We start from the raw sequence: 24,253 nt of genomic DNA, 5'->3' as shown, positions 1-24,253 counted from the left end.
TTGATCTTCTTTTCCCACAGACATCTTTGGTTCCCCTTTCTAATTGACAACAAGAAAGGAGATAAAGACCTTCCCCATATCACTGACAGATAGTCACGGTAATAAAGAGACAATCTGCTTTGTTAAAAGAAACATCTGTTTTATGTTTTGTAATATGTTTTCCTTTTATAAAAGGCGACAACCATAATCATCCATAAATTTACTAACTAAAACAAAGGAGAGCTAAATCCTTTTCTAATTACTGTCTAGCTTTGTTTTTTTCCACTTCAACTGCTTTTCAATTACAATTTATAATTAAATTGTCACACATTCCTAACTCATTACTCACTTTAATGGCAGTAAACTGGTTCAAACGAGAGAGATTTTTCGTACTGCTGTATTTCCTATTCAAAAGAGCAAGCTCAGTGCTAAACTGGGATGCTTTTCCACCCTGGAAATGTCTTGCTTTGGGACAAGTGTGAGAAGTGCTGTGTGTGAGGAAGTCTTGTCCTGAAACATGAGGAAAACAGACTGCCATCGACCCTTATCTCCCTGACTGTATCTGGAGGGTTATACAGACAGAGGTACTGGGGCACGCCAAGTGCAATCCCTTTCCGAACATCCAATAGGAAAATGAACCTGTGGGTCCGAAGACAAACTTCAGTAATGAGATGGAGACACTAATTGAGCAGATGTTAAACAAAACATTTTCTGAGCAAATCACATGAAACTGTTCATTACGCTGCAGGGTGTTGTTAATACAGTCATCTTACTAGGAATGGGCCCACATGAGCCTGCTTTCAACTTCCTAGTAAGCTCTATTAAAGAGTAGTGTTTCGGGGTGTGTGTGTGTGTGTGTGTGTGTGTGTGTGTGTGTGTTCAACTTCCTAGTAAGCTCTATTAAAGAGTAGTGTTTCGGGGTGTGTGTGTGTGTGTGTGTGTGTGTGTGTGTGTTCAACTTCCTAGTAAGCTCTATTAAAGGGTAGTGTTTCGGGTGTGTGTCTGTGTGTGTGTGTGTCTGTCTGTCTGTCTGTCTGTGTGTCTCCTTGGCTATGCTTAATTTCAAAAACTCCGTAAGAAGAAAATCCCTCAGAAGGACTGTATCAGCCTGGGTTAAAAATAGGCCCACATTCTAAAAAAGCAGTTTTCACTTAGGAATCTTATTTTTGTTGAAATTAACTTCATAAAAAAAAAATAGGAAGATCACCTGGCAGTTTAAGAAAGTTTTCTGGATATACAGACTTCTGTATGGTACAAGGTTCTGATACTTGACAAAAAGGTGATGAAATTCCACATTTCAATGGAATCCTTTCCACAGAATAAATTTTAGAAGACACAAATCACATATTTACTTTAGATGATATAAATCTGTTTGCGATGTCAGATTTACCTCTGGACATGCATACACTGAACGATACCTTTTAATGAGCCACAGCACGTTAGGGGACCCTGTGGGGACATTTGGAGCCTTGCTCCTTCGCCTTGCAGTGCAGACACTCCTAAATCAGACAGGTAGGTTGTTTCCAATCCACACTCTTTTTGGCTCCTTGTGACCAAGTGCTTTACCTCATTCTAGTCATGTGGACGCCTTTTCTGCTCTCGTGCCTCAGAGCTTGCCAAGTGGAGAGGACCATTAAAACATCACTAAAGATGACAACATTTAAATTACTCTCATAGACAGAGCTGTAAGTGCTTAGAAGACAGAGGCTATTTGGGATGGGGAGAGGATACCCCTCAGAGGCTGGCTTAAGTAACAGTACATCCTTTCCAAATTGCTTTCTAAGGAAGGAGAACTTGGTGAATGACAGGGCTTTGGTTTTGCAAGCGTAGGGCCAGAGCTTAATGCAGCTGGACCATCGGTTACCCCAGGGTGCTCCCAGGAGGAAGTTTTCCTCCCTTCTTTCCTCACAAAATATTCAGCCTCCCTCCTGTATAAATGTTGAACACTTTTTAAAAATAAGCTGATTGGAAGGGATACCAAATGATCACTTCATCAGTCTTTGTAAGGTGTCCACATACATCCTTATAGGCCTGGGTCCCTGCTTCATCAGGGTCCCCAGTCATCTAGGATTAGGGTCCTATTCTGCTGCTCCCCACAAATCCAAGGTTTTGCTTTTGAGCCCAGTGCCGGTAGTGGGGTCCCCACCGCCCGCTGCTGAGCTTATTCATGTCACCCACTCATCACGTTTAGTGCGTCTGGGCTCCAGGCACAAGCTTTCCGGGGCCTCTCGTTTCTCCTGAACTTACAGGTGCCAATCAAACACACTTCGGAGGACAAGTCATGTTGGGAGAAAGTGGGGAGACGTTGTGATTACCACACACTTGGGAATACAAGTATGACCTGGGGGGTCATTAGCACATAATAACTTAAAATTTATTTTTTTTTAACCCTGAGATTGAACCCAGGATCTTATGTGCACTGAGCACATGCTCTTGCCTCTGACCTATAAGCTCCCAGTCACCCTACACTACAGTTTTTTAAGATGCCCATCTGAAGTTCATTGACTAACAATAGAAGATCTCATGGGACCCTGGAGGGAGACATTTAGTCACAGTCACATGAGGAATACTCCCAACAGAAGCGCCTTATAGAGCTCCGATGTGCTTCAGAACTGGACTATACCTGTAATGTGGTAAATGGAATGTCTAGAGATGTCACTGTGAGCTAGCATCCATCCAAGTCTCTAGTCCATCTTTGCAACATCTAGTACCACTTCTGAATAAGCTGATGGAATATATCTCTTCAGCCAAAGGAGAGAGGAAGAACATTAATGCTCATAGTTCAGCAAACAGAAATGCATTTTGCAGAAGCAGCAGCCACATCCAGCACTGAATATCCTCAAAATTGTTCGCATGGAGAGGAAAGTTTAACCACAGTAGGAGCAAATAAAACCTGAAGCAATTTTCTATTGTGCGTAGAGATAAACTCCTATTTTAAGCAAATATAAGAAAACAGACTTTTTAAAACCCAACAAATTAGAGGTTAACTCTTCACCCTATGAAAGGACAGGGCACAGAATACCCTTAAATGACAAAGTTCCAAGGTTTTGATTAAAGAAAAAAAATTATGCAGATATTTTTGAAGAACAGTGAATATTTCAAGTGAACCATCTTCATATCTCTTTTCTATATCTCTTCTCTTACTTCAGGGAATGTCCCAGTAATGTTTACAGATACAAATGTCTCCATGCTTCACTTCTGCTATTCTGCAGGCACAAGAGTGTCCTGAAAATGTTCTGAAACCCTAATATATCTTATCCTAAGGCACCCTGACTGGCAATGGGCAAGATAATTTGGGACAAGAATAGACCCATAAAGACTGACCATCACACACCACACATGAGACGCCCACTTCAACCCTGGGAAGGCTGGCCTTGCTTTCCTTTTCTCTGCCTCTCTCCTTTTCTCCCTTCTCTCTCTCTTTCTCTCTGTTTACTGCCCCCCTCTACGTTTCTCATAGAGTGGCAATGTACCTAAAATGAGAGGTGTGCCATTTCCTTATACTATGCCTTTTCCTGGAGGGTTAGTTGCTCTGTAAGGTCAAGCAGACTGGTAAGATTTGCACGAGTTCTTTTCAACAAAAGAGGATAAATTGGAAAGACTTGTCAATGTGGTGCATTAGTAATAAAAGAAAAAAACTCACCCACCCATCCGTATTAGTTTGAACCTGCCTTCCTCCACGGGTGTTAACTTAAATTGGAGTAACTCCTGTTGGTTTCAAAGTTGTAATCCACAGTCCGCAAAAACATTCAAAAACAAGTTTTACCAATATCAAATCATTACCTTGTACACCTGAAACTAATGTTGTATGTCAATTATACCCCAATAAAATTTTTTTTTTAAACAGGTTTCACCTTGCTTAGAAAAGCACTGCGATATTATGCCCACTAATTGCAACTCCATCATTTCAAATTTGAACATCTTGCAACATTCACCTCTGGTAGTTTGAAGAGAGAACTTATCTCTCTCTCTCCCTCTCTCCCTCTCCTCTTCTCCCCCTCTCCCCACCTCTCTCTCCCTTCCTTCCTAATATCCTCACACACTCACGTTCAACACACCACTAAACAGGAACTCTCAGGTCTAACCTACCTGTGGAGTGAGTTTCCCAACCCTCTGGGTTATTGGCTCATTCATCACCACCTCCACTTTGCAGGCATCTTTCTCTTTGGGGACGGTGAATCTCAGGTCATCTTGAGACAGGAAGGCGGAGCCGCCCTTCATCACCCGGAGCCCGCGGTTGACACTGACGAGGGTGGGGCCGGCCCAGGCTGGGAGCAGCAGCGGCAGCAGCAGCAGCAGCAGCAGCAGGGCGCTGGGCCCGCCCCGGCTGCAGGAGCGCATGCCGCCCGGGGCCAGCTCGGTTCCGTCCACCAGTGAAATCCCTTCAACGAAAGCGAGTTTCTGGGCTTCCTCTGGGGGTGTCAGCTCATAGTCCAAGGGGCAGGGCGAGGGGTCCCGACAACGTGCCCCCAGATCTTAACACGTCCCTTTCATTTCAAACTCAGACAAGAAGGCCTTTCAGGCAGTCCCGGAGCTTTTAATAAAACGCGCTGATCACTCCTGACAACGCCGGCAAGATTAATGGGCCTCCCAAGTGCTCTTTTAATCCTGCAAGTGGGACAAGGGGTTGAAGGAAAGTGAGAGAGAAACCAAAAGATTTATGTGGCCATTCGAAAGACCCCCGCTGACAAAGGAATCTTTCAACCAGCCTATAATTTCAGCTAAATTAAAAACAAATAAACTAACTTGACCTCCAGGCGCATCTGAAAGGCAGCGCAGCCATTCCATCCCCCTGCTGGTGACTCCGACTTCCGGACTCCAAGGGCCCCGCCGGGATGTCAGGTGTGTGGTCCCACAGGAGCCAGCCCAGCTCCCTGCCCCGGGCAGCGCTGGCTACTCTGCCTTCAGGAAAAGTCGTTGAACTCTTTGCTTTTGTTTCCTCACTTGGTAAATGACGTCTATAACCTAATTTTTGTAAGAGAGCTGATAGACTTACTTGCATGCTGTTTGAAGACATGATTAATTCTAAATCAGTGCTACCCACATTAAAAAAAAAAAAAAGGCTGAATAATCTGTCACATGGGCACAATTCTGACTTTGCTGAGCAGTGAAGGCACCTAAGAAACACTTGAGTGGAAACTGGAGGAAATACATTTTTTCTAAGTGAACCTCTGGGGTTTTGTTTAGGTGTAGCAAGGACTAGGAATGGAGTAACGTAGCTTCGACATACACAGCTAATGACACAGCAGACGTACATGCGTTTGCACATCTTCTACGATGCTAATTACACATGAAGTACTGAATCTGCACAATCTTTTTTCTATTTTCACCACTTAGAATTTCGTAATTATTCCTCTGTGTTCTGTAAGAACAGAAACGATTTTATCCAAAGTAAAAGGTGCTAAAATAGATTTTTAATGCCAAGCTATGATTAGATGAACCCACGGTGGTCTGTTATGCCCATAAGAAAGGTCCTGCATTTTAGTGGTTTTTAATGATTTCTGTACAAGGATAATGAAACAAACGTCCAAAGGTGTAGGGAAAAAATGCCTCTGCTGTCCACCCCTAATACATTAAGGGAAGGCTCTTTCTCTTGTCACTGTTTGAAACCTCTGACTTTTGAGGTGGTGCATGACGTGTGTCACGTGACACCTGAGGGTGTGCACGTTCCACTGGGCAGCCTGCTTTTACAGTGTCAGCCCCCAAATGAAACAGTCGCACCCTCTCCCTGATCATGGTGCCCACACTCAGGCTGAACAAGGTCAGCCTGTTTGGGCAAGAGTGCAAATCTGGTTGTTGGATTTCTGTGACTTACTTCCATTCACATCTGGCATCTAAGACCATTCAGAACAGCAGCACATTCCGAGAGCAGAGAGGCAGCGGGGTGGGTAGGTGTCTGCCAAAACTGAGAGAGAAGAGATAAATACTTTGCTTTCTGAGATTTAAATAAACCAAATCAACCCACAAAGGCTGCAAAGACTCTGTGCTCTCGGGCATCCTTATCTCCCTTTTTCTCCTTGCTTCTTCTTCCTAGACTCCCTGACTTTTTCATGTTGGGCAGCCCGGGGTGCAGTCCTGGGACCTGTCTTTTTGTCTCCTCACTCTCTAGCAACCTCATTCCTTGGCTTTAAATACCACTTCTCTGCTAACGAGGCTCACGTTTGTATCTCTATCCTCCTCCCGGAACCTAGACTGTGTGTGCAACTGTCCATTCGACATGTCCCTGTGGGGCTGTGGGACAGGCATCTCCCACTTCATGGGGCCAAAACTGGGCGCCCGGTCTCCCCTGCCTTGGTCTTCTTTATCTCAGCTAATGCAACTCCGGCTTGTCATTTGTTCTCTTCTTTGTCTCACACTCTACTTCTAAACAAATAAACCAAAAAGCTCTGTTTGTTCATTGTGGTGGACAGATCTTAGGGTGACCTCCAATAATTCCAGCCTCCTAGTACCCAGATGTTCCCCTGGGTGACAGGAGAACTTGTGATACATCCAACCAACAGAATGAAACACAGCTGACGGGATGTCATTCTTGTGATTATATTTCATTACATCATAAGGTTCTTTTAGCCCACTGGCTCTGGAGGCTCTCCTGCAGAACTTGAAGAAGCCTCCCTGAGTTCTGCTGTCACAAGGAATCGCATTCTGCTGACAAACTGAACGAGCCTGGGGGAAGATTCTTCCTAACTTAACACACTTTATATGTTTGTTTACATTTATTTCTCACAACAAACCTACAAAGCAGTTTCTATTATTATTCTGATTTTATAGATAAACAAACAGTGGCTTGAGAAATTGACATCACAACCTCAATAAACACTAACATTTATTAAATGCATACTATGGGTTGGGCATTGTTCAAAGCACTTTACATACATTATCTTGTATAATTCCAATAATGGTTTTAGGAAGCAGACAGTGATTTTACAGGTTTGCAAAATGAGGTGCAGAGAGGTTAAGTTACTTGCCTAAGGTCATCAGCTTGACTCGGGAGTCTGCGTCCTTGCTATTGTAACCTGTTTTTGCCGACCCCAGGACCGGTGCGCTTTCTGCTGTATTATGCTGCTTTGCGTTACAGTAAAATCTTTACAATCCTACTCTTTACAATTGCTTCACTACTCTTGGGGTCTCTTCCTACAACATGCAAACCTTTAACAGCTTCCTTTATGGTTCCAGACAGCAACGTGGCTGTTGCAGGAGTTCGTTTTACTGGAGTCAATGTTCTCTCAAGGAAGTAGCTGTGACTTAAAGGTCACATAACGAATGCAGATGCCCCGTCCACCAGCATCCTTCCTAGCGCTCCAACTGCTTACACTCCAAGCAGCTTAAAGGCCTCAAGGCAAACAGGCCACTTCAAAATCCCAGTCTATTAAATCAATAAAATATGTGTTGATTTTCTTTCTAACATTCTGCTCCCTCCACTCTGCCGCTGTTTCTAAGATGTAATCTAAATCACAGAATGTGTGGTTTAGGAGAAAATTGAGAAATCAAGTAGTCCGTAGCCTTCATTATATTTATCAATGTATTTGCTTTTTCTGAAAATAACTTCCTTTATGTGTATAAAAGAAATGTATGCTCATTAACTAAAGGATGAAAATACAAAAACATAAGGAAAAGGAAAAAATACACTTTTCCAACACCCAAAGAAAACGCCTTTAGGTTTTTGTAAGCAATGAATATGTATATACGACTTTTAAACTTAATTAGAACCACACTATAAAAGGAGTAGTGTACTGTTCTTTTCTAGTCACATTACATTCTCTTTCAAGCACTTTCCATATTATTAAACATTCTTTGTGATCTTACCTTTCATCTGTGTATTATATCCACATTACATGAATATATTATGATTTCTATAGTCATTGAATTTGTTACTATGTCCATAGACTGTGATGAAAAATCCTTAATTATAATTAGTTTGTTTCTCTAGTTCTATCCTTTGGATAGTATTTTAGAAGTGAAATTATAAGATCAAAGGGTAGAAAACTTATTTTGAGGTTCTTGCTACACATGCTCTCTGGAAAGATGGTGCTAATTTATACACTTAGCTGCCTGGCTCCCTGCTGACATTCAATATCTTCCCCTTTAATCTTCACTCACTTCCCATGTGAAACGTATCCTGCCACCATTTTAACTTGCATTCCTCTGCTTACTTGAGATTTGGCTCTTTTATTATAGTTTTAATGTCCATTAACCATTTGTATTTTCTCTTCTAGAAACCCCTTTATTTTACAGAAGACGGGAAGTCCTATGGCAGTCAAGTGACTCTCCCAGTGCTGAAGTAACTGGTAAGGCCGGAGATGGAGCCACTGCCTCCCAGAATGCCACGTCAGCAAACCAGAACTTGCACGTCCCTGCAAGTGCTCTGCTTGACCAGAAACACAGTGTATTTAGTCAAACAAGCCCCAATCCCCAAGTCGGCTCTGGGCCTTCTCACCCCAAACAGAACTGTGAAGAGAAGAGCCCTCCCTCGGGCTTCACCGTCAAGACCAAGATCGCAGGGATGGATCTGCTGTCACACAAACTCATCAGAAGGTTTCTTTTCTTAGACTTTGCAACACTCCAACGTCTATCCTGCTGATAAAGGCCACATTCTTCAAATTGTGTTTTTTTAAATGCACATCTTGGAGATGTTAGAAGTTTTCCACAGAAGTCTTCTATAGCCAAATATACGTGAGCACAGAATGCCAAAATCCCCTTTTAATGATTTACAATGTAATATGAGCCTATTAAAGGCTGTAAGTGGTCCTGCAGAAAGAAAGCCTTTCAGCCCAAACTTTGCAATCTTGGAAAAAAACTTTTTTTAATTAAAAAATAAATAAATAAATGGGTTCTTTGAGAAATCATTCAATAGACACTAGGTCATAGAATTAAAATGATTGAAGTGTAGGATGACCACATGGTTTCTACAAAATTTCTAATCATACCTGATAAATCCATACTTACTGAATCTTAATCAGAAATCCAAATTCCAGATCACTCTTTGGAAACCAGACATCTGGCCTTTCTCTACAAAGACCTTCTACTAAAATTACCTTCAAAGGTAGAAAAAAAAAAAGGATTGCAGAGGGAAAACGTTTTATGCCTTGATTTACAGTCCTGTTTTGAAGGACTATTAAAGTTTCTTACATTATCAAAGATATTTCCTGGAAGATTAGGAAGTGGCCTAATAATTTATATTAATGTTGTTCTTAGCCAGAGGGTTGCATCCTATAAATTTTCATAACAGCTTGTTTTCACTGAATTCCTTAAACAGAATGGAAAACACTCACTCACATTCACTGTGGTTGACCATACCTGTTCCTCCTTTGGGACTTACCATGGGTGTGTACCCAAACTAACACCTAGGCTCTTCCCAGCCAGAGTCACCCTAAACTGAAATTGATTTTCCTCTTCTGGAGTTAATTCTGCATCCTTCAGTTCACATGGAAACACCAAATAGTCCAAAAGTGAGATTATATTTAAATTCACATTAAATCATGCTTAGGAGTTCATCTTCTAAGAATAATTCCATTTTTAGAATGCATCCTGGTTCTCTGTCTGGAAATGACAAGGTTCATTTGTGCATTCATTGTACAGGCAATTGTTGAGTGCCCTCTTTGTGACAAGGGCTATACTAAGTGCTAGGATTACCAAGACAGAAAAAAAAAAAAATCTTGCTCGTAGAGAGTTTATAGTGAAAAACAGACATATAAACTAACAATTTAAAAGCAGTGGTAGGTGCTGTAAAGGTGGAATGCATTGTGTGCTGCAGGAATAAAGAGGAGAGCAGCATTTGACTCTGACTGGGTCTAGGGGAGGCTTCTTGAAGGGGAGAGAGTTGCATTTGAAAGAACGAATAGGATTTGGAACAGTGAGAAGTGGCATGTTTGAAGAGGAAGAGCGTGGTTTGGTCAAAGAATCTACAAGCTGGTGTTGTGCCTGAAGCAGAGTTTTTGTGTGAAAGACTAGCAAGGCGCCGGGCACATAAAAGTTAACTCCGGTGTAACCCCTATCTCTGAGAGACTCAAGTCTTCTGGGAGAGACTTATAATCAAGTACTCTACAATACAAAATGGCATTTCTATGACAGTATATGAGCCAAATGTCCTAATGAGTTCAACAAACTCAGCAGTCCACAATTAAAGAACTTCTACTATCCAGGATGAAACACCTCATCATGAAAAGGACTGCTCAGACATTCAGAAAACTATCCAGCATCGCTCCTTGAGCTGTACCAGGGTAACCCTGACCATCTTACCTGCATGCCACAGCTAATGATAAAATTCAAACCCATCGATGTCTGATGCAGAAAAGAGACCAACCGTGACAAACGTTCTTGTGAAAAGACATGCTGTCATGGAAATGCTTTTGATGACTTAAGAAACTTGGGAATAAGTGACAAAGAGTGTCATTGTTTGAACCTGAGTCACACTATATGAAAAATCATGGATTCCTAGAGCTGGAAGGAGCTTCTCCTCCAAATTGTACTAATTTATCATCATCATCTTCATCATCAGGTGTTATCTATTCATTCTGCCTCTGGCACTGTTTTAATACATTTAATCTTCACAAAAACCTATACAGTAGATTCTATTCTAAGGATTCTGAGTCTGAGGAAACAGGTGAATAATGTGTTCGAGGCAAATGCTAATAAATGAGGGAGCTGGAATTCTAACCGCAGCCGACAGGCTCGAGAGCCCAGGTTCCAGAAACCCCGTGCCATACGCCCCAGCACATAGTGGTCAGGATGAGGCAATAGAGGCTAAGTGATATGCCAAAGGTTAAACACCTGCTTGGGCCTGCTGCTTTATTCATTAATGCAAGCAGAGTTTGGAAAGTAAACCACAGTATCTACTGAGATGTACTACAGCAAAACACTTGCAATTTTTAAAACCAACAAATAATTAAACTTAGCAGAACTCTAGTAAGAATCCTGACTTAATTTCGGGCTGAGGATCTTAGCTCAATTTTGATATTCAGCTGTGACCTATGCATCACTTTTTTGGTTTTTTTAAAAAAATTATATGGTTTTTTTTTTATAAATAACTTTTTAAATGATTTTCTGATTTAACAGTACTAAAGAAAATGGAAAAGGAGAGAGGGCTTAATACTCTGATGTAGGATTGGAGTTGAAGTGAAAAGAAATATAATAGTGATTAGCACAGAGGCCAGACTCTAAATCAGTTCCCCCAGACCGGTGTACCTCTCCTGGTTCCATCATTTCCTTGAACAAGGTCCTCACTCTTCCTTGGGCTCTATTTCCTTACCTATACAATAATTGATACCTTTCAGGGTTATTAAAATAGTTAAATGTGCCATTATATGTAAATGTATTATGGCTCAACCAAAATCCCCAGTGCACCCACACTGCAAGGCTCAACCAAAGCCAGTCTCCTCTTTTACATATTGAAAAAGTTACCACTGTCATGGTGGATACATGACACTAAACATTTGTCAAAACCCACAGAATGTACAACACCAATACTGAACCCTAACGTAAGCTACAGGCTTTGGATCATCATAAATGGCTTATTAATTGCAGTAAATATACCAGGCCAATACACGATGTTAATAACTGGGGAAACTGGAGGGAGGGAATGTATGTGAGTGAGAACTTCCCATATTTCCTGCTCAATCTTTCTATAAACTTTATCTGCTTAAAAACTAAAGTGTGTTAATTTTTAAAAAGTCCTAGTTGAGCCATCCTTGGACATGCTCCATGATTTAAGTTGACTTGAGTCTCCAGGGACACCCAGACAGAGTGAGGAAATTTTCTACAGGGCAGTGCAGAGCCATCAGTGACAAAAAAAGAAACAAGGCAAACCACAGTGATGTTGTTCATCACACTTCCTAGAGTTCGACGAGTGTGGTATTGGCCAGGCTACACAGCTTGGTCCTTTCTGAGGATCTGCATATCCCCAAGCTACTCAAGGGCCACTCAAGTGCCATCAAGTCTCTCTGGTTCACAGGACACTGTCCCACATGTGAACACACACCCAGCACCAATGTCTCTTCTGCATACACATGTGTCCCTGACACCTTTGTGGCCCGCTGAACTTCATTGCATTGGGATGCTTAATTGCATTAAGAAAAGTGAAACATGATCTGCTTCTTTTAGAAGAATTTGGGGTGGGCTGTGGAGAGTGGGAGGGTGGAATGGTGCTCTCAGGCAGTGGGACTAAAAATGCTTCAAGTACTGGTTCAAAAACAAAATCTCTAGAAACATCATAGGCTGCAAATAAAGTATCTGAATGTCTGATTAGATGACTGACTGTTGAATAAATCTGTGCAGGAGAATACAGCAATGCATAAGAATGGCACTGTTTAACAGTAGTGAACACCAGTAAGACAGGGAAGTGTTTTAAAAGAGAGACAATACGAAGCACAAAAGTGCTCTTGGCTAAAATACTTCCTAGAGTCCCCAGGACACAAATAGGCTATTTTTTTAAAGTTGGTTTGCAAATCATTTGTCTAGAGGTGAGAATAGCTTTATCATAGACACGGTGTCCAGACTGGCTGACAAATGCCGCTCAAAAGGCGACGCCACTCTAAGCTGCACAAATTATCACGGTGGAAGATACTTCTGTGGGAAACCACACTACCATATCTGTCCTGCAGAGTGTTGGCCAGAGGTGCTGAGACTCCCTTCCTTGATTTCACTCAGTTCAGCACACTAGATTTCAAGACACCATTTGTCTTGTAACCATGCCCCAGGGGTGCTGTTCTCCAAGACCACAAAGTGAACGGTGCCCTGGTGGTCGGCAATGCGGTGGCTGAGCCCATGTCTCTTGTGGCCTGAGGGAAGGAACTGGCTGCAGGAGGGACTTCAGCCTTACTCCGCTGGCTCCGAAGGAAGCACAGCCCTTGTGAGGACTAATGACGGTCTGTCTTACTGATGACCATGGGAAACACCAAGCGAAAGAGTTGCCTTTCACGTCCCCCCTAAACTAGCGGGGCCCGTCCTTGGCTTCACATCACCATCATCAAGCACCTCCCCCAAAGTTTTGGATTTCATTGGTCCGGGTGGGGCCCAGGCATCTGAATTCAGAAGTTCCCTAGGTGATTCTAACGAGCAACCAGGACTGAGAATCACTGCTGGAAGCAACTGCACTTTATTTTCTTCTCCTTTAAGTGTAAGAATACGTCAAAGGAGCTTTCGTGCCCATGTTGCATTAGGGTCTTGGACGTGTCTGGAAACCGTCTCAGTGGAGTGAGGTGGTAGGACCAGGGCTGGGGATGCCACCTACAAGTCCGGCACCAAGAAGACGCTGAAAGCAAGACCCAGGCTGGAGGTGACTGGAGGCGGGATGGGGAAGAGGAGAGAGAGAGAGGATGGCCCCAGACAGAGAGGAAAGGAAGGAAGCTTTCCTGACAGCCTAGCTGGGAGGGCCATTCCTAGGAAGCCAGTCCCATGTGTGAGATGTACAAACACAAGGTACTGGCTTCTTGAATGAGCAAAATTGTTAGAAAAGGGATAAAATCTAAAGGAAAAGAAATTAACACAAAATTTAACTAGAGAAATTTTGCACTGCCACTCATTTCCATTGCATTCGAACGTTTCCCTTGTGGCGAATCTTTAAAGATAAACTTAAATACACACATGGTAGCATTACATTTTATTACTCACAAGGCTAATATCTTCCCATGCTTTTTTTCATAGTGTGATATTTCAAAATGTGATAGAAGTGGACATTTGGGTTTAAGCAGGAAGTAATAGATCTCCCAAAAATCATTCCTTGTAAAGCCATTACTGATCAGATTAGGAGGAGATTGGAGGCTATCTGCTTCAATCTTACATGCAAAGCAGAAATATTCACGCCTTCTGGTCTGTAATTAAAAACCTCTCACATCACTCCGAAGTCTAATTCCCTTTGGGTCCTAATGGACCGGTTATTTCCTGTCAGTTCTTCAATGAAACAAGGGCCATTCTCTCAGCCCTCTTACAACGCTCCTCCACGTGGTCACGAACCCTCCTGATCCTGCCCATTGGGGTCCATCTCACTTTCTCCAGCCTTCTGCTTGGGGTAAACGATTTCACTTTTTTTTTTTTTTTTTGACTCAATAACAACAACAACAAAACAAAAACCAAAACCAAAGATCAATATTTTGAGGGGCGGAAGGAGTCAACTCGTGTTTTTAAGTAAAACTGTTTTTCACTTTTCATGTAAAGAAAAAGCCAGACAACACTGCGTGACATTTCTGTCACACTCTTTAGCTCCCACACTCCTTGTAGGCAGACCTCAGTCAAGACTTTTCACTAAGGATAAACACTTTGACTGAACTGTTCGCTTTCTAAATACTTTGGCGTTAGGGAAGAATCCCAGTCTGCCACACAGACATGTTACTTAAACATTCTCAGCCTTGCTTCCATCATCGGAACCGTGGGGATTCATCAGACTGAGTTCACAAGACGGCTGCAAAGACAGCTTTTGTTGCTGTTTTCACTACATAAGAAATGAAACTTCCCTCCCATCACAGGCACATGTGCTCCTCGCCATGTCATTATCTTAAAGCCTTGAGTCTTCCTCCTAAAAAGTCTTGGTCTTAAAAGGCTGAAGTCGTAAGTCTTAAAGTCCTAGTTTCAGGCCTCTCTGGCCACAGGGCTAGCAATTCAGACGAGATGCCGGTAAGCGCTGGGCTGTCCGTGCGGCACCTGTGACCTCTGGCCATGTCTCCGTCAGCTCACGCAGCTGTCATCGCTTGCCATTCTCAGCGGAGGCACACACTACAGTGGCGGAGGGATAAGTGCGAGCTCCAGGGTCCTTCTACCAATGCAACCCAGCGTGAGATTTCCACACACTGTGAGGGCCTAGCATCAGAGCAGCATACACAGCCCCAGCCTAGGACATTTCTCTTTATGGGGAGTATTAAAGACCAGCAGCTCCCGGTAAAGCAATTCAGCAACAGTCGGAGGGATGGTATAGCTCAATTGGTAGAACACATGCTTAGCACGCATAAGATCCTGGGTTCAATCCCTAGTACCTCCTCTAAGAATAAATAAATAAACCTAATTACCTCCCCCCACCAAAAAAAAAAAGAAAAAAGAAAAAAGGAAGCAACAATCAAGGCATGAGGCCACATGGCATCTCTGATGCAAGATGGTGCACAGGGCACACTGCTCCCTCCCAACCCCAACAGTCAGAGCCGCACTGCATGGGCTTTATGGCCAAGTGAGAAAGACGAAATGGGCTCCATGTGGGATTTTTGAAAATGCAAAGGTAGTCCCGCTTGAGGAGGTGTCCCTGTCACCCCATCCCAAAGCCAAGCTCTAAATCCAGACTGTATTATAAACTGATTTTTAAATGTGGGTTTATGTGGCTACAGGTTTTATTCCATTTTCTTTTGCTGCAGTAATGACTGAAGAATTTGGAAGATCAGCTATGAATGCCAGCTGGAAGCCTTGGTGTGGTGTACGGCTGAAATCCATACCCCCAAAATCCATATGTTGAAGTCCTAACCCCCAGTACCCCAGGATCTTTAAAGAGGTAATAAAATTAAAATGAGATCCTTAGTGTGGGCCTCAATTTTATATGACTGGTGTCCTTATAAAAAGAGGGAATTCTGACACTGATGGGTGCAGAGGGACAACCATGTAAAGACAGAGGGAGAAGACAACCATTGGGCGAGGCCTGGGAGAGGATCAGCCCTACTGACACCTTGATCTTGAACTTCGAGTCACTAGAGTCGGGAGAAAATCAATTTTTGTTGTTTACGCCACCCAGTCTGTGGTAGTGTGTAATGGCAGCCCTGGCAAATTAATACACGCGGCAAACAAGATGCGGAGAGGACATGGGAACCAGCGCTAAGCTCTGTAGGGAGCTGTCTAATATAGTCAAAGGGCCATTCAACTCTTGCTTCTCTCCTACTGATAAATCACCCTCCAGTGACCTTTTACTCACAAATCAGTACCTCCAACAGCAGCTATTTTTATTGTCCAAGAATCCTAAGTGCTTAAGGCACCCGCTATTTGAGCAAAGCCACCTTTATAAAATGCTGCGGCATTTCATTCAGCTCCATCCAGTGGAAGTCGGTGGATCTCAGTAACAGAGGCCACCGTCAGTGAGATCGAAGGTGCTGAGCTGTGACATGTGGTTAGCAGTGGTCTGGTTTTCTTAAGACCAGGAAAATATTAGAAGAAGACAGTAAGGAGAATAAAAGGGGAGAAAAACAGGAGAAAAGGCCCTTGTGTCTGTCCTTTGAAACGAACTGCCGACGCTCTGACCACCATGGAACGTTCCGGCCCTGACTGCCCTGCTCGGTCATCACGTCACGACCACTTCCCCTACGGTCAATGGCAATGACCTCATCTTCAAAAGGGTTATTTTAGATGATAGAAATGAGCTTGAAATATCTATCTCATCCTGTGTAGAAATCAGTTCCGCAGGTGCATTCACCTTTGGACCCCCATCTTGGTTCCGCTTTTGTTTTTGTCATCACTTTGATAAACAGGCTTTCGTCAGCAGGCCAGCTGCCCTCCCCGTGGGAGAAGCCAAGCCTGAAGCAGGAAACGCCGCCACGCGAGTGCGGGTACAATAGTAAGCCCTGCGGACACGCGGACTTAGAGCTGAACGCTGGCTTTGCCACTTACTGGTGATGTTGTCTTGGCCAAATTAAATTTTCTTAGTCTAAGTTTTCTCACCTGTAAAAACAGGTTGAAACACCAGCCCACAGTTGAGTTGTGAGATTCAAACAAATAAGTCTAAGTAAGCAGCTAGCACATAGTGGGTGTTCCATAAACGTTAGCGTTCTTACTACTACTCAAATAGTTACTATGACTACTACTATAATACTCACCAAAACTTTTCTTCTTCCCTTTCCCATTATATACCTTATGTCGACCACCTGTCCTATCTCCTTCCAAAGTTGTCTCTACCCACTCCTTCACCACCCTTGCATTTTCTAAAAGGACCCTTGATTTTGATTGCCACCACTGAAATAGCTGTCTCAGAGGCTGCCGGTGACCTCCAACTGTCAGAGCAAACTGAATTTTTCTCCAACAACCCTCTCTGATCTCTATAGCGCCCAACAATGCCCTCTACCCACCCTTTCTACATAATTGCTTCTCCCCTCGTTTATGTGACTCGATATATTCCAGGTTCTCTTACCTTCCCTTCAGTTACACATTCGCAATGAACTGCCAGACACGTCCCACCCGTATGCTCCTCCTCGTATCTGCCTCCTACCTGGAATGTCTTTGCTTCCAGCCTTATTAAAATTCTCCTCATGTGTCATTGCCTGTGAAAGTCCTCCTCCAAGATGCCCGAAGACCTAATCGTTCCATTTGGAAAGATTTCCTTCCTGCTATTGCAAAAAAAAAAAAAAAATCATGTTTTACCTAAACCCATCCCAGGGCATTTATCACATCCTACACAACAGTGTGACTATTTATCTACGTGTTTGGAAGGTAGGAGGAAAGGACTATCTGTTGCATGTGATAGGCGTTCAACACATGTACCAGTAAATGAAATCAGCAATTATAGTTGAACTGTGCCTTTAGCATTCATGTCAAAACAAGACTATCAATTTGACTCAACATTGTAAAATGATTATAACTCAATAAAAAATGTTAAAAAAAAAAAGAAAAGACTATCAACATGCATTGACAACTCTGAGCTTTTCTCATTCCTACTTGGCTATTTCTGTGAGTCTGGGTTACAGAGATGTTGTGTCTACTTTCCTCTTTAAAAAGAAAAGAGGTTAGGGCCTCCATCTCTCTCTTTAAGAGAAACATCTCGAGTTGTGCTCATGGCCCATTTTGGCCCCCTCTGCTTAAAACAGTTTCCAAACTCCTAAACAAAGACGTTGAAAACAAGTTTATCCAAATCCAGGAAGGGTAACTATTTTCACTGAAGCCACAAGCCTCGCTGATCAGAGGCTGGAATGATGGGCTGAAGCCAGCGAGTTCGCTTTCAGCCAGCACACGTGTACAACTCCACAGCCCCAAAGCACCTGCATGGGCACGGGAAACAGCACGCCTACTTTGGCAGTAATTCATGAAAAAAAATAATCTGTCTTCAAATACCTGAAGGAGGAGTGACTTTCCTCTGTGGTTCCAGTGTGCACAGCCAGGGAGGATGGGTGAATCGCAGCTGCCTTGGAAAAAGACCTTTCCTTCAGGGTGGCCCCATGCTGCCAAGGGCTGAGGTATAGATGCAGAAAGGGGTCCTTGCCTCAGGGAGGGAGGGTGGATCCTGAGCTCTTAGGGGTCCCTTTTAACTGTGCGACTGGATGTCCCTGAGTGATTGTCCCCTGCCACCTCTCCAGCCTCTCCTCACATGACTCTCTTTCTTGCCATGGACAAGCTTGTCCACAGGTCTTCTTTTCTTTAAACACGTGGCACCAGCCATGCCTGGACTTCACAGGTTTTGTTCATGCTGTTTCATCTGCCATGAATGTCTTTCCCCTCTCTAACCATCCACCCACTTGCCTGGCTAAACTCTACCCATCCTTCAGGTCTCTGCCTCCCAGACCAGTGTCATCTGCTTGCACAGAATCCTGCAATCCCCCTGACCACACGTGGCACACCCACAGGCATTTAATTGTTTGTTTGCTGTCATTAAAAAAAATGTCTGCCTTTTACCCTAGTCTGTAAGCTTCTTGAAGATCACAGCCATGATTGTTCTGCTCACTCAGATATCTCCAGTCCTGGTCACTGGACTTGGCAGAGAGAAGCTCAGTAAATATCAGTTGAGAGACTGACTTAACCCAATGCAGATATTGGACTCATAAGAAAAACTGATGAAAGGGTGAAAAAGAGAGAAAGAGATAGAGACAGAGAGAGAGTGCTCACTGCATGTTTGAATGTCCTTCCATTTGGTGACAGTTCATAGGCTGGCCATAGTGCCATTACAGAGTTTCAAAATCTCAAACATTCAGACAAGGTTGGACCCCTTGCTACAGTGGAGCAAAACCCAAAGAAAAACAAAATGATCCATCTCCTTACATATTTATCTGAAAGGGCTGTTAAAGTCTCCAGTTCTGAAGGGTCAGGAAGAAACAAGGATAGAAAGATTTTTCATATCACCTTTGCTGTCTCTAAACGAACCACTGTGGCAGTCTGCCTACAGATCTGCGTCCTGCTCTACTTAGTCTGGGAGAAGGAACTAAACTGAGGGAGATCTAGGCTGCTGCTCAGAGTGAAACGCCGGGGAAGTGGTGGGTTGAGATCTGTTGTGCTCGGTCCATGAGGTGTGAAGAAAGCCCTATTTCCCATTTCCCTTTTCTTTTCACCTATAAATTGAGTGGTTTGCCACATGTTTGACTCTTTCCAACCTCCACATCTGCGTTAGACATTTCCTAAAGAAGACATATTTATTGAGCACTTGTAATTCGTGCACCATGCTGGGTGCTTTCCAAATGTCTTTCAGCCCTTCCAAACACCTAGCGAAGCAAGCATCAACACCCTCATTTTACTCCCAAGGACACTGGCTAAGTAATTTGGCCGACATCACAGAACCGAAGACCAATGCAGCCCAGGTGAAGTTTATTCAAAGACTGTTTTTTCCTACTACACCACTCTCTAATTTGATATTTGGGCTCTCTTATCAACACTACCTTTTGGTTTCAGAATAACCACTAATCCTTATTGGACAAAACAGAATTGCCCTACCAAGTTACAACAAAGAGGGAGATTTATATAAAGAGAATTAAAGTATTGCTCTTGTGTTGTTGCTCTGTTGTCTTTCCAAGGAGGAGAATCACTTTTACAGACAAAACAAATCTGGAGGATGAAAAGGAAACACCCAACAACTTAAACATCTGCAGGAATCCTCACCCAAGGGTCTCGATCCTTTCTCGTAACTTCACAATGGTTCTGGCTGCTATTTTACGAAATGACGCATCTTTGTGCTCGCAAGAAATGTAGACCTTGGAATGAAAATACCACAGCATGGAGTGTGACCTCATGAGACAAAGTCCTGGCTTATGTACTTTAGGGGGAGAATGCAGGGAGCATTTGTAAGCACTGAGCAGCTGATAACACTTGACAGAATGCAGAGACGGGATCCCAGGGAGGTGGAAGGCTGAGGGAAGGACTTGGAGCTTGGGGAGCCCCAGGGTGTTATCTGCCCCTGTCTCTAAGGAAGCTAGATTGAAAAGTTTCAAGGATAAAGTTGAGCGTGAAGAACGACATACAATCTCAGCAGCCTTTGATGATGCATCAAAGGAGTGTTTTGACATCATATCAGCAACTCCATAAAGAGGGAGGGGTGAAACTGAAACCAAAGACTACTTTCCCATCTCCATTGAACTTAACCAACGAGAGGCCAAGAACAGTATGTAGAACATAGCCTACCTTTGCGAGATCCCCACGCTCTGTCCTCTAGTGAGAAGGTTCCCACCCACCCAAACACAGTGTCTTCAGATGGCTGGAGGCTACGTTTGTCAGAAAAACACACAGATCACGGCTGTATTTTCTTATCTTGATGGCCAGCTTTCAGCGCCCTTTGAAATGTCGCCCCACTCACTGCAGTAAGAGAAACCACAGTACAGACAAAATGTGAGATTTCATTAGGGAGTTTTTTGTTGTTGTTGTTCTCCAGCCTCTGAAAGGTTTGTTTGAGCCCCTCACCTAGCAGCACAAAAGCTCTTAAATCACTTGAATGAAAGGGTCAGACCGCAAGCTGTGCAAGCATGGGAAGCCGGCAAGCCCCGGTCAGACCACCCAGCTCTCCAAAGGGGTAGCAACGCTGGATTCAGACAAGACAAGAGACTGCTGGCCTGTGTAACCCGGCCCAGGGAAGCAGTCTTTCCAGAGAGTTACAGGATCCCATTGTGAGGAACGACAGTGTGCTCTGAAAAGGTGGCATTTGTCTAACTCAATCGATCGAGGGCCTCGATTCTTTGTGAGAGAAAGAAAATTTAAAAGACACTTTCAAAAAATTTTAAGAAAAGCAATAAGCCAAATCTGTGGGTCTGTTCTCAAAGCAAACACGAAAAATATCTCATTTCCCCATATCTCATGTTTGGAAGACTGAGCCACATCCATCAGTGTCAGAATATTAGAGCTAGAAAGATGCCAAAATGCACTGAATTCAACTCTTTTGTTTTATTGATGGAGAAAGTGAAGCTTAGAGAGACTAACCTTGGATTAGTGGCTCATCTGAGACTGGTTAGCAAGAGCTTAGATGTGAAACAGCATGAGGACAAAGAATCTATCCATACTACACACATTGATCTCTCTGAGTCCTTGGACACCAGCACAGAGCTTGGCATGCACCAGGTACCTACAAACATTTGGACTGAGGGGAGGAAAAAGAGGAAGGGGAGCTGATGACCTTTTTACTATAAATACACAATGCCATTAAATGTCATTGCGATGAGAATGGAAGCTGAGTTCTTACTTTCCTACGTGGTCAAGTGAGGACCCCCTCATGACGGAGGAATCATTTCCTATTTCTCCCAAGCCCTGTGGGTTGGTCCAATCAAAATGTGGCTTCTAGGAATCAGACTGCTCCTGAACAGTCCCAAGAAATAATCCAGCTCAGATCAGCCCAACTCAGCCTAGCCTGTCCCCAGGAGCGGAGCATCCCCAGCAGGTTGATAAAGGATTAAGAACAGCCTTGGGTTTAACGTTTCCAAGAAAAACATTGCTTGGCCACACAGAGCAGGTCAGACCGCATAGCCCAACACGTGGAACCACAGGAACATAGCGTTCAGGTACCTTTCCCTGACTCCCTTGGTCACTCATGTGAAGGGAAAGGTGAGCAAAGGGGAAAAAAAAAGATGAGTTTGGCAAGAGAGCTGGTTAGAAGTCCTGGTCTGTCAGCCAGGCATGCAAAACCACGCTGCATGTAACTTAGGTTCCACATCAGCTCAAACTTAAGTTTATTGTTTACGTATGAGGTTTAACATTAACCAAGGACATGACAAGAATTTAACTGCCAAGGACGATGTAAAGCAGAGCTTATCCAAGTGTGACCAAGCCTGCAGGAGAACCACCTGGGTAAATTCCCAGCCCCAATTTAAGTCTAAAATCCTTGAAGGGCGTAGCTGAGGCACCGGCCTTATACCAAGCAGCCAGGGGATTCTTATGAACCCTGAGTTTTGAGAATCCCTGATGGAGAGAAAGAGCAAAGGTAGCTAACATTTTCTTAGCGTTATGCTGAAGGCACTTCTATCAAATGAAGGCAGGGGACTAAGAATCAATGCTTCAAGTTTTCACCAGAGCTGGGTATGGTGGTGTCGGTTTTCCAGAGCAGAGACCTGGAGAACAGTTGCATCTCTAGGTCTGGGCTGTGAAGCGGCCCTGAAGAGGTTAATCCCTCCAGCAAGATTCCCAGGCCATAAACTCCAACCAGCATCCGGAAACGCTCTTTTTAAGCTTTGTAATTCACCCCACACAACAAGAGTGCACACGATAGCTTTAAAAAAACAGAAATGAAAATTAAATGCCTTGACAATTATTTCTGAGATCCAGATGACAACTAAAAGAAACTATTCACTGCAGCACCAAAATCTCCGGACCAAATCCAGGTAATGAGAAGAAAGCGCTAAAAATCAGTCAAAAACTTCAGAACAATATGATTTCTTTGCCTCTCCAACAACTCTCGCTCATCCTCATAAAAATAGAAACCATGCTTTAAAAAATGTATCTCCAAATATAAAACTAAACTAAAGCAAAAGTATCTAAAAATCACCTCATCCAAATTTGCAGATCTTCATACTATGAGGAGGATATTAACTATTTGGTTAATTATTGCATCTTTTCTCTTTGCCATTCCATTTAGCTGAAAAGAAACATCCTGATTTAGGGGGTAAAGTTACAGAATTTAAAAATGTTTATTTCATTGATGGGTGCTACTGGAGATGGATTCAGAAGAGAGTTAGATATTCGTGTTATGTAATAAAGAGCCTTGCACTGGGGGCTTATGGCTTTTTAACACTGCAAGTTGCCACCTTCTGCGTTTACATGAGAAATAAACTTTTGCAAGCAGATTCCGTGTACTTCTTGCATCCTCCTTACTTGGAGTTAGTGCTACCACACAAACAACCTCTGGGGCATTCGGCTAACAGCATTCACAGTCAAGACGAGAGGAAATACACAAAGCGGATACTTACAGGTAGTGGTTTTCCTTGCCAAGCCAAAATGCTAGAAACCCCTGGCCCGGGCAGACGGGGTAAGAGTCACTGACCCGGTAATCTCTGGTTTAAAGGGCTTTGAGAGGAAGGGGGAGGAAAAACAACCCAGGGAGGGAAAGAAAGCTGAAATTCCAGTCTTTCAGGTCAGCTGAGTTTTAGCTTTCTTTGTACTAAACATCCATGAACCCACCCAACAAGAAAATATAGAATCGAAGTTCACATACACACTCCACTGTCTCTGCTGGTCTCCTCCAAGGCTGCAGCTGCTGCGGCTTTGCAAACTTCCTGGTTGCCAAACCTCAGGACTCCCTGGGAGAAGGGCACGGAGAAAGGATGCCTGCAACTGTTTGCAGGGAGCCCGACCTCCCTGGCAGAGAGCCGCAGCTCTCCAGTCCCTGCTGCTGGCTGGGTCCGCAGGGACAAAACTGAGCTTTTGTTAATAAGGTCGGTGGCGTCTCTTCCCAGCCTCTCCCCAGCTTCCTCCCTCACTATTAGTTATGTACTAACTGCGCTGCCACTGGCTGAGCTGAAGCTGCCTCTCCCGCCCCGCAGCGCACAGGCACAGGCGCTCAGAGACACAGGCACGCACAGGGGCACACGCGCACACACCACACACACACAGTCGCCCACACACACCACGCATAGGCACGCACATGCGTGTGTGCACTTATCCACATACAGACAGGTGCGTTCACGGGCATGCACACACACTCACACACCCCTTATGTATGCAAACACACACCACACACAGATACACACACACACACACATACTCACACAAGTTTCCTCCTGAACCTTCAAACTCTGCAAACACACTTTTCCCCTGAACCCTTCTTGGAACAAATTCCCATCCTGAAAGGTTTTTATTCAAATTCAGACAAGACGCCCCACATTCAGAAGGGAGGAGGAAGGGGGCCTGGCTCCTCTGAACTTGGGTCACAGCCTTTAAAGGAAAAGAGGAGTTTCTAGAGTCTGGTTTCTAAGTATCACCCTAGTTCTTCAGCTTATAAGGCTCTTCAAGTGTCTGGTTCATTTTGAAAACCCACAAAAATTCCATTAATCTCATCTCATGTGCATATAGTTTGTAACCCCACTGATTCAGACCTATCACAGGTCAAGAAAATGTCCTCTCAGAGGCTGGTTTAAACTGATCAGGACTCAGAAGGAGGGTCAAAGCCTTGTTCCTTAACAGCTCCATAATGAAGTGCCTTCCTCGT

General features: G+C 43.7%; 1 protein-coding gene across 12 annotated transcripts in view; it reads right to left on the bottom strand.

Moving 5' to 3' along the window:
* FREM1 (FRAS1 related extracellular matrix 1) overlaps nt 1-23,952 on the bottom strand; it is a 148,837-nt gene extending 124,885 nt beyond the window's left edge. For 3 of the 12 annotated variants that reach the window (XR_010382637.1, XR_010382642.1, XM_010988170.3), the window contains exons 1-2: nt 23,261-23,539; nt 4,069-4,587 (exon numbers count right to left, since the gene is read on the bottom strand). Coding sequence is in view for 5 of the 12 variants with exons in the window: in XM_010988170.3 (XP_010986472.2) it covers nt 4,069-4,320 (252 nt within the window). In the remaining 7 variants the exon portion in view is untranslated. Of the gene's footprint in view, nt 1-4,068; nt 4,588-5,794; nt 5,885-17,140; nt 17,259-23,015; nt 23,079-23,260; nt 23,546-23,813 lie in introns of those variants that run through there. The other 9 variants (XM_064490198.1, XM_064490197.1, XM_064490199.1 and 6 more) reach the window with 7 other exon arrangements.
* Between the last annotated feature and the right edge of the window lie 301 nt (nt 23,953-24,253).

This window comes from Camelus dromedarius, chromosome 10 (assembly GCF_036321535.1).
Source record: "Camelus dromedarius isolate mCamDro1 chromosome 10, mCamDro1.pat, whole genome shotgun sequence".
Lineage (NCBI taxonomy): Eukaryota > Metazoa > Chordata > Mammalia > Artiodactyla > Camelidae > Camelus > Camelus dromedarius.
This window is presented reverse-complemented; position numbering and strand designations above follow the sequence as displayed.